Source organism: Leucopleurus acutus, assembly GCF_964270905.1.
Source record: "Leucopleurus acutus genome assembly, chromosome: 2".
Taxonomy (NCBI): Eukaryota; Metazoa; Chordata; class Mammalia; order Artiodactyla; family Delphinidae; genus Leucopleurus; species Leucopleurus acutus.
The window spans coordinates 187,832,817-187,848,266 of record NC_139143.1 but is presented as its reverse complement, the minus strand read 5'-3'; the positions used below and the strand labels follow the sequence as shown (position 1 = coordinate 187,848,266).

The 15,450-nt window shown below is 42.2% G+C and overlaps 1 protein-coding gene across 2 annotated transcripts in view; it reads left to right on the top strand.

Moving 5' to 3' along the window:
• PER3 (period circadian regulator 3) overlaps positions 1-15,450 on the top strand; it is a 61,186-nt gene that overhangs the window by 17,621 nt on the left and 28,115 nt on the right. For both annotated transcript variants that reach the window (XM_082832458.1, XM_082832457.1), the window contains exons 10-15: positions 2,162-2,267; positions 3,202-3,330; positions 3,765-3,891; positions 13,704-13,836; positions 14,592-14,716; positions 14,960-15,127. In XM_082832458.1, coding sequence (XP_082688584.1) covers positions 2,162-2,267; positions 3,202-3,330; positions 3,765-3,891; positions 13,704-13,836; positions 14,592-14,716; positions 14,960-15,127 — 788 coding nt within the window. The remainder of the gene's footprint in view (positions 1-2,161; positions 2,268-3,201; positions 3,331-3,764; positions 3,892-13,703; positions 13,837-14,591; positions 14,717-14,959; positions 15,128-15,450) is intronic.

Genomic DNA, 15,450 nt, shown 5'->3' with positions numbered 1-15,450 from the left:
AAAATTACACCAATAATTGCATCTCAAGATCCAGGATTATGTGAGGGAAAGAGTTTAGAGGCTAGTAGGTATTAATTTCTCTCATCGAACAGTAATTATCTATTACGCTTATAAAATTATTTTAATGCATTTATTCCTTCAGTAAGTGTTTATGGCCACCTGCTGAGTCAGGCGTTGTGCTAGGCTGAGGCTGAGGTTATAAACAGAACAGACGTTCCCTTTGCCGCCCACCGCGTATGGGAGAACGGAAAACAGCAATGGCACTGTGATGCGCTGAGCAGAGTTTTGGAAAGTGTGACAGTTGAAGTAGGGAGGGGTCTATGGGAGTGTCCGGCTCTCTCCAGGTCCTTCCCAGCGGCTCTGTGCAGTTACCTCTGATTTTACAAAACAAACAAACAAACCCGCATTCTGTGAAACAGAGTCACTTTCCCGGCGATCACTGAGGCAGGAGGTTGCAAAGTGGAGACGGACACCAGATTTCCTTCTTTACTCCTAGACCCGTTTCCTGACGTCCGCCGCCTCCGCCACCGCCGCAGCCAACACTTCATGCCGAGCTTGACACCATTTGATGAAGGCGGCGAATCCTTTAAGTTCTGTAATTGGTGATTAAAAGCCCAACTTGGTTTTGTCGGAAGGGTCACCCCTGGGAACATCCACATCTCATAGCACAAAGCAGAACGTTCTGTTTGCACTCAGCATTGCACTTGAACAGCAGCCCAGACGCCTCTGGAAGACATTCAGGCCCACAGCACACGGGGATGCACTTTAGCCCCCAGGGACCCTTCTTTGACGCGGCCACGCTTTTACATGCCGGGCCGTGGGAGGCGTCAGAGGAGCTAACGGAGCGCGGGAGGCGCCTGGCGCCCGGCGGCGGGTGAGAGGAGGGGCACCTGAGACCTGAGACGTGCCAGTGTCAGGCTGTCGTCCAGGTGCAGCTGGCCCTCCGCGTCCCGCATCGCAGAGCCGGTGGCCCCGGACAGGGCCTGGCGCCTCCCAGGGTCTGGGCGGGGGCGGGGGGCCTGTGCCGGGACGCGGCCTCTTCCTGACGCCTCCCGTGACCCCGCTGGCGTCCCGCCGTTCCTGCTGGGAGTTTCTGTCTTTGGGGAAGTGTTGCCGCGTGTCTGAGGTGTGAGAGGCAGCGTGCAGGACTCGTAACAGGAAAAGGAGGGAGAGCCGGCTCGGGGGTCGGGCGTGTGGCTTCAGACGCGCCCCGGCCGCCTGGCCACGGCAACGTGGCAAGTTTCTTCACCTCTGCCGGGTTGATTCCTACCTGCCAGGGTCGCGAGGACTCAGGAGGTGACGTGTCTGGCCCGCGGCACATCCGGTATTAGCAGCACTAGTGCGACCGAGGTGCCGAGAGCGTGCGGCCTGGAGCCGGGACTCTGGGCCCCGGGAGCACCTGGCAGACCCAACAGCGGGGGACCTGAGCCGGGGTCTGGCTCAGGGAAGCGAGGAGGGGGTACCTGGTGGAGCAGCTGGCACAGCGCCCGGCACGTCGTAAGGGTGTAGAAAATGTCACTTATTCTCGATGTGTGTTATAAAACAGCACTTCCTGTCACATAGAGGGGCCTAAGTGAATGTCAGTCGCTTGTCTTTGCTGCTCTTTCTGCTGACGTGTCTGCCTCTCACTGTATTCCGGTGGTAGATTTCAGATGCTCTAGAATTGGGGTATAAATAAGACTGAAGATTTTGTGGCAACCACATGCTCACCACGCCGGTGGGCTGCAGAATCATCTTTACTAGGTAGCTTGAGTGATTAAGTACATTAAGCATTCAGTGTGTTTGCCAAACTTAAGGTCCTAAAATTTCTCATAGCCAGTAGGTCACTCAGTTCATGTTAAATTCTGAGACCAGTAGCTGTTAAAGGTATTTTAGTAGCTAGTGGTATACCTACCACTGATTTTAAATTTATACAGATACAGTAGAATGATTACAGCTGCAGAGAAACTAAAGAAGACGGTTAATACCTCATTTGTTTCCTAGGATTCTCTCTACCTCTATGAATAGAGTTTGAGCTTCATAGTTTCTATATTTGGACTTGAAGAGCTGCTTTGTAAAAGCATAGGTTTATTGTTTGAATTTTCTATTAAGAATCACTTTAGCCTTCGTTGTAAATGAACTTGAAATTGTCTGACTCAATCTTTCACTTGGCATTTTGTAGGAGTCCACTAAATGAGAATGTTTTTGCCACCGGAATAAAAAAGATGAACAGTAATGACAAAGACATAACAGAATTACAAGAACAAATTCACAGACTTCTCTTACAGGTAAAGTGAGAGATTTTAAAAAAACAAACATAATATTCCCATAATTGTCTTTAATTTTAACATTCAGTCTTAGTAAAGTCACTTCACAGAAATAAACCGTGAGGAGAGAGAAATCCTTACCCTCTACATTGCAGAAATTTTTGTCTTCCTCTTTTTGTTTTCAAATTAAATTTCATTAATCTTGTTTTCCTTTTTTCTGTGTTAAATACACAGGACTTTTTGTAAGAATCCAATTTAAGACGGCAAACAGAGTCATAGGAAGCAATAAGATAGAGAAGTTATTTCTAAATGAAAGAATCATTCTTGTATTCCAGACGCTGCCAGTGTTTTGGCTTCACTATTTTTTTAAATAATTACAGTTTTAAAGGTGGGGAGAGGGGTGGCAGGTCTCTGTATCTCTAGTCATTATGAGCCAAAGTAGGAAAAACTGCTGTTGAAAACAAATACCAAAATGCTTTCTACTAGAGAGTCAGTCAGTAAACTTCTCAAGCATTTACTGATGGTATCACTAAAACTGTTACCCAGTAGTGTTCAAAATGTCATTCATACAGTCTCTAGAGTTCATAAAGTATCTCTGAGGTTCTTGGGGAAAAGTACAGTATATATTTAATATGTTCTGTCTATTCCAAACTCAGCATAAAGAGTTAGAGTTTATTTTCATGTTTTGTTAAATTTATTTACTGTGGCTTTTAAAACGTTTGTTCTAGAAATACCCACCTAGACTAGAAAAGTAGGTTCTGCCCTTGAGAATTACCAAGATGAGAGAGGAATGTCTTTCATGTCAGCATCATCCTTCACACACCTCATTTAGGATTCCAGAAATTTTAATCTTAATTTTGTGATGACTGTAGATAAGCTCAGAGGTAGGCAATGCTGTGTCTCTCCTCTGATGGCCACATCACCCGGGGCTGCGACGGGCCCCTCTCTCTTGCAGCCCGTTCATGGGAGCGCATCCAGTGGCTATGGGAGCCTGGGGAGCAGCGGGTCTCAGGAGCATCACCTCAGCATCGCATCCTCCAGTGAGTCCAGCGAGCGCTGCATGGAGGAGGTGCAGAAGGCACCGGTGAGCGAGCACACGTGTGTTTCTGAGCACGTGTCCTTTTCTTCCTGTGTCGTTAACCGTAACGTGTCGGTGCTGGTTCCGTACCTCGACACATGTGGCTTCTTAGTTCTCGTCTGGAAGATCTCATCGGGTAATAGACATTCTGATCCATTCCGGTTTGGGAAAATGTCTCTAAAAAGAAAATATCACCTTTAGAAGGTGATATTTGGGTCAATTGTGTGCTTCCTAAAAATTAGCATGTTGTGGACAGATTGCTGTAAAGCTTCACTGCTCCTCGTGTGCTGTGGTGCAGCGGGAGACTGAATTAATGCTATTAATGTGCTTTCAGTCATTCTGTCCACAGAGAACCAAAAGTTAAATGTATTTCGTTTATGTATCTTTTAATGCACATTTTTGTAATCTTTGAAACATTGGTTATCATTCTTTTCCATAAGTTGACTTTGCAGCAGGTCTGTGCCAGTGTAAACAAAATCAAGAATCTAGGCCAGCGGCTGTACATCGAGTCAAGGGCCAAATCACCAAAGAAGCAAGTGATGGAGACCAGCCTGGGACAGCGTGGTGGTGAGTCAGCAGGGTCGCGCCGCCCCCCTCCCAGAGCGGCCCTCACGAAGCCACGACTCTGGGCTGCTGCTGTTCAGGTTTACGTGCCCAGATAACAAAAGTAACAGTACTACTACTAATAACAATGGCAGCAGCAAATACTGCCCCGAAAGCTAAATGGTATTAGAATGTATTCACAGTATACTTCTACTAAAGAATTGACTTTTCTGCTAGCTCCACCCAATTCGTAGATTCCCTTCATATGAGCGATCTGTAAACCAAAAGAGGTAATTTTAGAATACATTTCAGATAATAAATATATTAAAGTAATAATCCCTCCCTTTCATTTCAAACAAATGGAGAATGTTTGTGACCTAAATTGAATGAAAAACTTGGCCTTTTTCTTGATTACATGTTTACTTTTCTCAAATATGAGGTAGGGAGCACCCCAGAGGAATTGGATCAGTCGTGATAGTTGACGTTATTGTGAGAAGCTAGCCTGCGTGCTTCTATATACAGAATTATATAGTTCTGTATATATAAAGTTTTATAATATAGAGATCAAATTATGCTAACTTCTTAACTTAGATAACTTTTTCTTAATTTTCCTCCTTGAATGTTAATATCAATATAATTTGGGAAGTCGTTATAGATTTTGGCCACCTAAATGTCCTTGATGGTCCCTACCACTGTCACATGTGGGTGTTCTACACAGTAGGGTGAAAATTCTTCTCTTAAGTCAATAATAATAATAGTAGCTGTACTTTTCAGGACTTAATATGATTGCCACAAGAAAAATATCAAACTGCTGCTCCTACAGGTGATATCACTGGGAGCCCGTAGGACACCCTCCAGATACAGCAAGTCCCGTCCTTTAGTTTTTTGGGTTCTTATTCATCTTGGCAGGAGGTTTCAAGTTCTGTTTGTTTCTTTTGCTGTAGACGTAAGGGCACAAGGTAGAAATGACAACCTTCTTTGGTCCCGTGAAACCATCAGATATCCCCCACAAAAGAATTTATCTTAAATATCTTTCTTGTTGTGTATCGTTATTCCATATCCTGCCAGAGAAAATTCTTTGAGGAGATTTTTTTTTTTTTTTTTGCGGTATGCAGGCCTCTCACTGCTGTGGCCTCTCCTGTTGCGGAGCACAGGCTCCGGACGCGCAGGCTCAGTGGCCATGGCTCACGGGCCCAGCCGCTCCACAGCATGTGGGATCCTCCCGGACCGGGGCACGAACCCGTGTCCCCTGCATCGGCAGGCGGACTCTCAACCCCTGCGCCACCAGGGAAGCCCCTTTGAGGAGATTTTAATCTAAAATTTCTAGATGTTTTCTTCATTGTCTGATCCAGTCAGTGCTACTTGCTGCTGCCTTGGCCTACGACCTCATGTTAGTGCCACAATCTTACATCCTGACCTCTGGAATTTCTTCTCAAGGTAGAAATCCTTTCTAACCTCCTGCTTTGTTCCGTTTCTTATCACCTGTCGTTGCATTGGTCTAGTAATACCGTCAGTGCTGTTGTTTTGAAGGCTATATATTTAAGCATCATCCATATTCAGTCATTCAACATTTTATAAAATTTAAGCTATGTCTAACCCTGTGTACTTAGGCTGCTATTTTAGAAACTGCAATTTTCTTACTACCTAGCTATGTGCTATGTTTGACTAATACACATAGGATGCCACTTTGGGGGGAAGTTATGCCATTTGGAATAACTTTGGAGAACTAATGTTATTTGGGCGTCTTGTTTTTATTAATAGCTTAAGACCTACAAGTTTAAAGAGCTAGTAAAAAAATCTTTATTACTGTTTACTGAAGAGAAACAAGAAGGTGACTTAAAGATAGAAAACGTTGTAATTCGAATATTAGAAATTGAGTAGAGATATACACCAATGAAAAGGAAAATACTAAATGGTCATTGTATATATATTTTATTATATACAGGGTGCTGGAGCACACAAGAACATAAGGTTTTAAGTATGTATGTTTACCTTTCTTATAAAGGCAGGTTATGCTTTAGAATAGAATAAGAAGGGAAACTTTTGGGTTTCCCTGGTGGTGCAGTGGTTAAGAGTCCGCCTGCCAGTGCAGGGGACACGGGTTCGATCTCTGGTCTGGGAGGATCCCACATGCCACGGAGCAACTAAGCCTGTGAGATACAACTACTGAGCCTGCACTCTAGAGTCCATGAACCACAACTACTGAGCCTGCGTGCTGCAGCTACTGAAGCCCATACACCTGGAGTTCATGCTCCACAGCAAGAGAGGCCACCACAATGAGAAGCCCGTGCACTGCAATGAAGAGTAGCCCCCGCTCGCCGCAACTAGAGAAAGCCCACGTGCAGCAACGAAGACCCAATGCAGCCAAAAATAAATTAAATAAATAAATTTTTTTTTAAAAAAAGAAGGGAAACTTTTAAACTTATTACAGAAAGGCAAGGAACAACAAAGAGATGTAAAGTTCCGTCCTCAGCCATACAGACCGATGCCAACTGCCAGAGAAGTAATTGGGGAAATTGAGGAAAACTGAACGTTCTACTGCGAGGGTGATGCAAAGCCCAAGTGAAAGAAGATGATTCATACACTGAACTAACTCAGAGTGACAGTGCTTTGGTTTCTGCTCAGGGAGAGCTGGAAAGAGCATCATTCCAAACTTACGAGGAAAAAAGCCAGACGGGCAGCAAGTTCGTGTTCTTTCTTGAACCCGTCAGAGTGCTGAGGTTACAGGGCAGCCAGCAGGCCTGAAATCTGAGGAGAGGCACATACTTGCAAGGAGAAGTGAGGTAAGTGCTGGATCCTGTGACTGACTGATTCAAGTCACCTGCAAGAGACAGACCTTCTCTGAGGCACAGTGCAGGGAAGACCAAAGCCTGGAAGTGGAGCAGATGTTGGAAAAAAGAGCTCTCAGGAAACCAGCCTCCACCTGAAGCACAGAGTGTCACTAGAGGGATCTGAAAGCTGTCATACAGTGAGTGAAACCATAGCAACAACAAACCTCAGACCTGGCCTAAAGTTTAATTAGATTAACCGGAACACAGACCTAGTGGAAGGAAAGGCATGCTCAGTCCCTACTGTCTTATACATGTTCACTTTTCAGCAAATTATGAAGCATATGAAAAGCAAGGAAAAAAACCTCCTAAGAGACAAAGCAGTCATCCGAACAAGAACAAGAGTCGGGTAGGACACAGATGTTGGAAATAACTCTGAATAATAAATACATTAAAGGCTCTAATGGACAAAGTAGGTAACATGCAGAAACCGCCGAAGTAATCACAGCATCGAGATGGAACACGAAAGAAAGGATCAGATGGAAATGTTAGAAATGCTGGAGATGAATATATGCCTTTGGTGGGCACTCAACCAAGAAAAGAATCAGTAAAGTTGAAGATAGATAAATAGAAATTACACAGCTGAAACACAAAGAGAAAGGAACATGCAAGATAGAGCCTTTTAAGAATTTGGGGACAAGATTAAATGATCCAACATATGAGTAATTGAAATCCCGGGAAAAATACTCGAAATGATGGTTGATTTTCCAGATTCAAAGAACATCAAGTAGTGTAAATACAAAAAAAAAAAAAAAAAGAAAGAAAAAAAGAAAAACACCACACACTTGGGCATATCATATTCAAACTAAAATAAAACCAAAGAGAATATCTTGAAGGCAACCAAAGGAAAATGATAGATTACAGAAAAACAAAGATAAGAATAAGAATTACAGGAGACATTTCTTCAGAGACTGTGAACGTTAGAACACAATAGAGTAACATCTTCAAAGGAAAGAAACCGTCAGCGTAGAATGGTACACCCAGTGGGAAGTATCTTTCAGAAATGAAGGAGATATAAAGATTTTTCTCAGACAAAAACTATGGGAATGTATTGCCAGCAGATCTGTTCTATAAGAATCCTAAAGGAATTTGTAAAGGTAGAAGGAACATGATGTCAGACATAACACTTGGATCTGCACAAAGAAATGAAGAGCACTGGAAGTGGAATAAATGAAGATAAAATAAATTTTATTTTTTACTTATTTTTAATTACTGTAAAACATAACTAACTAAAGCAACAATAGTATTCTGCACGTATAACATATGTAAAAATACTGCAAAGGATGGGAGTGAGGTATTAGGAATATACTGCGTAAATTCTTCCCATATTATAGTATTTGGAGTATGCTATTTGGAGATAGAAACTGAGTCCTTAAAGATGTATATTGTAAACTTTAGGACAATTATTAGTAGAAGTTTTTAAAGAAGTGTAAATAATGTCAGTAGAGGTGTTAAAATGTAATTTAAAACACTTAACCCAAAATGAGGTAGAAAAGGAGGAAAAAAGAAACAAAAAACCCAGATGGAACAAATGGAAAACAGCAAGAGGTACATTTTAATCCAGCTACATCAATCACATTAAATGTGAATGATCTCAGTATATCAGTGAAAAGACTTGGAAATTGTGAAATTGGATGAAAAAACAAGATGCAGCTACCTATTATCTACAAAAACCCATTATGAAAATTAAAAACATAGGTTAAAAGTAAAAGGTTAGAAAAGATATACCATGCTAACAGGAATCAAAGGAAAACTGGAAAGCTATATTAAGGTCAGACACAGTAGACTTTAGAACAAGGGCTTCAGAGAGATATTGCATAAAGACAAGGGGGGTGATTCTCTGAGAATATAAAACAATCCTGTTTAGGCACCTAACATCAGAGCTTCAAAATACACGAAGCAAAAACTGATAAAAACTTCAAGGAGAAATAAACAGATCCACAGTCATAGTCGGGGACTGCAGCAAATCAAAACCGCGATGAGATATCAGCTCACACCTGTCAGAATGGCCGTCGTCAAAAGGACAAGAAATAGCAAGTGTTGGTGAGAACGAGGAGGAAAGGGAGCCCATTTACACTGTTGGTGGGGATGTAAATTGGTGCAGCCTCTATGGAAAACAGTATGGGGCTTCCTCAAAAAATTAATAATAGAACTACCATATGATCCAGCAGTCCCATTTATGAGTATTTATCTGAAGAAAACCAACACACTAATTTGAAAAAATATGTGCGCCACTATGTTCCCTGCGGAATTATTTACAATAACCAAGATACGGAAACAACCTAAGTGTGCATCCGTGGGTGATTGGATAGAGGAACTGGTATAGAGAGAGAATGGAATACTATTTGGCTACAAAAAAAGAATGACATCTTCCTGTGGCAACACGGAGGGGCCTCAGGAGTATTATGCTACATGAAATAAGTCAGAGAAGGACAAGTAGCATATGATTTCACTCGTATGTGGAATCTAAAACTACAAACCAGAGCTCCTAGATACAGAGGATAAATCGGTGGTTGCCAGAGGGGAAGGGGGTTGGGAGGTGGGCAAAATGGGTGAAGGGGATCAGAAGGTACAAATTTCCATCTATAAAACAAACAAATCATAGGGATGTAACGTGCAGCTTGGGGGCTATAGTCAGTGATACTGTACTGCAGATTTGAAAGTGGCTCTTACCACAAGAAAGACGTTCTTTAACTTCATATGGTGACAGACGGTAACTAGATTGTTGTGATTGTTTTGCAGTGTATACAAATGTTGATGCATTATGTTGTACACTTGAGGCTGATAGAATGTTGCCTGTCGATTATACTTCAATTTTTAAAATATAAATTTCTAGAAGAAAACATAGGAGAAAATCTCTGTAATATTGGGTTTGGAAAGAGGTTTTAGATATGACATCAAAAGCATGATCCATAAAAGAAAGAAATTGATAAATTAGACTTTATTGAAATTAAAACTGTTTCTTTGAAAGACGTTGGTAAGACATTGGTAAGACAATGAAAAGACAAAATATTTGCAAATTGTATATAAAGAGCTGTATCCAGAATACATAAAGAACTCTCAAAATTTAACAGTAAGAAGTTAAACATCCCAATTTTAAAATGGTCAAGAGATCTAAACACTTTTCCAGTGAAGATGTATAGATGGCAAATAGCATATGAAACAACACTCAATCTCATTGGTCATTAGGAAGTTAAAAACACATCACACACCCGTTAAAATGGCTAAAATTAAAAGAACGAAAACTGACAATACTGAGTTCTGGCAAGAATGCAGAGTAACTGGAGCTGTCACACGTTGCTGAGGGTAATGTAAAATTGTGCAGCCACTTCGGAAAATGCAGCAATTTATTATAAAGTTAAATATCTTATAATCTTACCATATTACTCAGCAATTCCATTCTTAGTTATTTACCCAAGTGAAAAAAAGAAGCAAGTTCACACAAAATCCTGTCTGAAAATGTTTATGACACTTTATTCACACTCACCCAAAATTGGAAACAACTTCCATGTCATTCAGCAGGTGAGTAGATAAACTGTGATACATCCACCCAATGGAATACTACTCAGCAATAAAGAAAAATGAACTTGGGCTTCCCTGGTGGCTCAGTGGTTGAGAGTCCGCCTGCCGATGCAGGGGACGCGGGTTCGTGCCCCGGTCCGGGAAGATCCCACATGCCGCGGAGCAGCTAGGCCCATGAGCCATGGCTGCTGAGCCCGCGCGTCCAGAGCCTGTGCTCCGCAACGGGAGAGGCCACAACAGTGAGAGGCCCGTGTACCGCAAAAAAAAAAAAAAAAGAGAAAAGAAAAAAAAATGAACTTGATTCATGCAGCAATGCAGATGGATCTTAAATGCATTTTGCTAAGTTAAAGAAGCCAGAGCTAAAAGGTTGCACGTTGTGTGGTTCTGTTCTGGGAAGGCATTACTTCTGGAACACAGTAGGTCCGGAAAACAGATCAGTATTTGCTAAGGTTGCGGGATGTGTTGACTGCAAAGAGGCAGCTGGAGGGAAATGTTTTGAGTGAGAGAAACGTTCTTTTTGTTACTCTGGTGGTGGAATCACAACTGGCTGTGCATTTGTTAAAACTCATAGATCTGTTGTGCCTCACCCCACCCCAGAATATAGAGGGAACCCAAGATGAGGTGTAGGCTGTGACAAGTGACCCTAACCAAGTTAGGCATAACAACTAATGGCATAAACATCCTGAAGGAGGTGGGGAAGAAAGTTGCTGAGTAGCTTTGCAAATCGGTGTCTTCGCTGGACACCCCAGCACTAAATCCAAAACATCAATGTACACAAACACAGTATTCAGGAAACTGATTTCTCACCATAGTGCAGGCTAGCGATTCTGAAGCTACTTTACATGCACAGTAGAACTGAGCGAGTAGGCAAACACATTGCAGATAATGAGATTCCTCGCTACTGGAGAGGGACATAGCAAATGAGCAGAGGGAATGCTAGCGTGAACTCTGGTGCTGGATTGCAGTTAAAGGTATCAGCATGACCTCATGCCTTTTTGCTTGGTGGATGGACGGATGGACAGACAGGAGTTGACATACATACAGATATAGATTTGTTTTGTCCATTGAGGGGACCTACAAGGAGGGACACATTTACCAATGAGCACACCCAGCACCCAGGTCTTAGTTCCTATGTGTTTTTCCCGTAAAAGAAACCAGAGAAGTAAGGAAGTAAGGAAGAGCTCAAGAAAAAAGGGAGAAAATGGCATGTCCGAGGGACACAGGAGGCAACTTGAAAGAGCACGTAATGACCAAAACTGGAACAATTTGAGCAACAAAATAAATAATGATAGCATTGGATTGCAACACAGCAAATGAGTATCCAGGAGCCCCGGCTGGCAAATGATTGGATGAATAAATAAAAGGGAGAGGGGGGAAGGGAGACTCTTCCTAACAGAAAAAGTTTGATTAATGTAGGGATAAAAAAATAGGAAATTGCTATTAGCATGCCACAGTAGTCATTATGCTGTACGCCTTAAACTTACTACCGTATGTCAATTATATTTCAATAAGACTTAGAGAATGAAGAAAGAATTCCACAGTAGTAACTGTTGCAGGGCATATCCTCCAGTGAGTGCTAAAATTAGATGAAAGGTTCTTTAAAATTGTCGTTTTAGGTATGTAATTTCCTATTTTTAAATGTACAGTTTGGTGGCATTAAGTATATTCACAGTGTTGTGCAAACAATAGGTGAAAGTATAAAAGAAACAGGATATTTGCATGGCTTCAAAGTATTCCTCCAGAACATTTATTGCTTACACCTTTTATTACGTTGTAAAATAGTAGCTTTACATAAGAGAAACCTGGCAGGCATCACCTTAACCAATGATCAAGGTTAATGTGTCAGTAATAAAACATCACCATCATGAACTGCACTTCTGTGGCAATTTTCCCCAAGATGCATGACCTCAACCTAATCATAAGAAAACACCAGAGAAACGCAAATGGAGGGGCATTTCTAAAAAATTCCTGCCCCGTACTCTTCAAAAGTTTCAGGATCATGAAAGACAAGGAAAGACTAAGGAGGCATTTGACAACTAAATTCACTTGTGACACCCTGGTTGGACTTCTGGACCAGAAAAGTGACACTTAGTGGGAAAACAGGTGAAATCCAAATGGACTGTAGCTCAGTATGCCGCTGTTAATTTCCTAGTATCATTCATTTTCCTATGGTTATGTGAGGTGTGACATTAGTGGAAGCTGGGTGAATGGTATATGGGAACTCTCTACCATTTTTGTAACCCTTTGAAACCTTCAAGTTGAAAATTATTAAAAAATTAGAAGCAAAATTAGGGCTTCCCTGGTGGCGCAGTGGTTGAGAGTCCGCCTGCCGATGCAGGGGACACGGGTTCGTGCCCCGGTCCCTGAAGATCCCACATGCCGCGGAGCGGCTGGGCCCGTGAGCCATGGCCGCTGAGCCTGCGCGTCCGGAGCCTGTGCTCCGCAACGGGAGAGGCCACAACAGTGAGAGGCCTGCGTACCGCAAAGAAAAAAAAAAAAAGTAAAATTAATGAGTGAAAGTGAAGCAGTTTTCCATAATTCCCTCTGAAAATAGAGAAGCCTCTTCCAAGCAGCTAAACTAACCTTTATTAATAGTATCAACAGTAGCTAATATTTCTTAGTCTCTCAACAGCATTTGCATAATTCTTTACTCTTCTTCCTTGAAATAGTTTCCCCTCTTGGTTTCCATGACGCCAGACCTTGCAGGATCTGTCTCTTCCTGGATAAGTCTCCTTCTGGCTTATTCTCTACTGAAAGTTCAAGTTCTATCTGTCTCTTCCTGGATAAGTCTCCTTCTGGCTTATTCTCTACTGAAAGTTCAAGTTCTTCAGCACTCCAGACTGAGGTCTTTTTTCCTCTCTCTATACCTCTGCTATCTGGTATGGTAGCCACTAACCACATTTTGCAATTTAAATTCAAATTAATTACAAATAAATAAAATGTGAAATTTAGTTCCTCAGTTGCTGTAGCCACACTTCAAATGCTAGTCGCTGGGTCTGGTGTTAGTGGCTACCAGGTTGGACAGCACAGATAAAGGACAATTCTGTCATTGTAGAACGTTCTGTTGGACACCAGTTCAACACAAGCAGTGCTGTGTACTCTCTGTTGCAACACATAAGCAATGCACTACGTCTGTCATGCCCCTTAGTGATGCCAAGATCAGTCAGTTGTACAGGTAGTAACTTTGTGAAGGTCCCCGTCAACCTTTCACCTTTGGTTTTATTCCTTGGTAATCTTTTCCTGAAGCAGTTGTTTTACTCCTTTTTTAAAAAGATACATATGAAATTATTCATGTAATTGTTCTAGGTGATATCTTTCTATATCAGTGCATTTAAATCTGAGCTCATTTTTAATAACTACATAATATTTACTGTATATGTCCTAAAGTATCATGTATATCCCAAAGTACTATTTAATTTTGCTGAATAAGTACATATTCTCAAGCATGTGATATTTTAAATTGTGCATCCTTTCATTCTCTTTCAGATGAGCAGAAGACCTTTTCTTCCTTCCAGACATTAAAAAATAATAGCATGTACCCCGAGTCTTGTGAGGATTTGAGAAGGTGTCAGCATAGCCCATCCTATCAGCAAATAAACTGTATTGATAGCGTTATCAGGTATGAGACACAAGTTTTGATAACATGTTAGTTTTTCCAGAAGCATATGTTGTCACTATGGGGCCTTTATATCTTTTTTTTTTTTTTTTGCGGTATGCGGGCCTCTCACTGTTGTGGCCTCTCCCGTTGCGGAGCACAGGCTCCGGACGCGCAGGCTCAGTGGCCATGGCTCACGGGCCTAGCCGCTCCGCGGCATGTGGGATCTTCCCGGACTGGGGCACAAACCCGTGTCCCCTGCATCGGCAGGCGGACTCTCAACCACTGCGCCACCAGGGAAGCCCCTATATCAGCTGTTTATTTTTCACTATAAATCAATGGATATCTACTACTAACAACTCATAATAAATTGAACATTTTGGGGGATGCAAAAAATTAGAAGATGCATCCCTTCTTTGAATATAGTTCAGAAGACAAGACCTACACTCATAAAAATTAAGATTTGACGATCAGTTCAAGACCATAGTCAGGGAAATGTAACAACCCCGTGATGTAGGCCAGGATGGTCAGGGAAGCCTTCACCCAGGAAGAAAGTGAGGGACTTCCCTGGTGGTCCAGGGGTAAAGACTCTGCGCTCCCACTGCAGGGGCACAGGGTTCGATCCCTGTTCGGGAAACTAAGATCCCACATGGCGCGCAGCGCGGCCAAAAAAAAAATGTGAAATACCCCAAACAGAGGTGGCGTGAGAAAAGCAGAAAGGTGGAGGATGGCAAAGTTGGGAGCAGGTAGGAATACGCAACCGAATTACCTTGTTGCAGGTACCTGAAGAGCTACAACGTTCCAGCTTTGAAGAGAAAGTGTATCTCCTGTACAAATACGACTTCCTCATCCTCGGAAGAAGACGGACAAAGCCACAGAGCAGATGATGTCCAAGCACTGCAAGGTGACAGGAATGCCTTTCATAGTTAGATCAAGAGAGTTATTACAAAGCCACCCCTCTCTGTTTTCTCTCTAATCTTTTGACTTTAATTATTTCATTGTAATCACAAAGAATCCACATTGCCTCTTTATGGCCAGTAGGTTTTAACTTGTCAGTTATAAGTGGGTGTAAACTGTTTGGGTCTTTAATATTGAATTTCCAGTTGGGAATTTTTCTTTTCACTGTCAGTTGCTCTTACATCACCAGCTGTTTCTCAGATCCCAGCCGTACCTACATCAGAAATGCCAGCTAATGGACGGTCCACAGATGCTGAAGGAGGAGCTCCACAGGCCCTGACCAAGGAGGCTCTGAGCCTGGACGTGAGGCAGTGCAGCTACAGCAGCACCGTTGTTCACATGCCACCACTGGAGTCAGGTACCATGGTACCTTCTATTTTAAAATACACTCAACGTTAAATACACCGTCGTGAGAAAACAAGTCATTAATGCCATTTACTTACCAATGACATCTAAATTATAAATACTTTTTTCTTTAATTCAGTTACAGTATTTTTGGAAATATCATCACGTTTATGTTGGTTACGTACTTAGGACTGTATTTCTTAGTTATGTCCTTTGCCAGTCAACTCTTGACACACTTAAGGCACCTAGAATAGTACCTGATACATAATAATAAGCCCTCAATTGTTGATGGGACTGCCTTGGGTCACTTTGTTGCTGACCTTGAAAGAAAGTGTC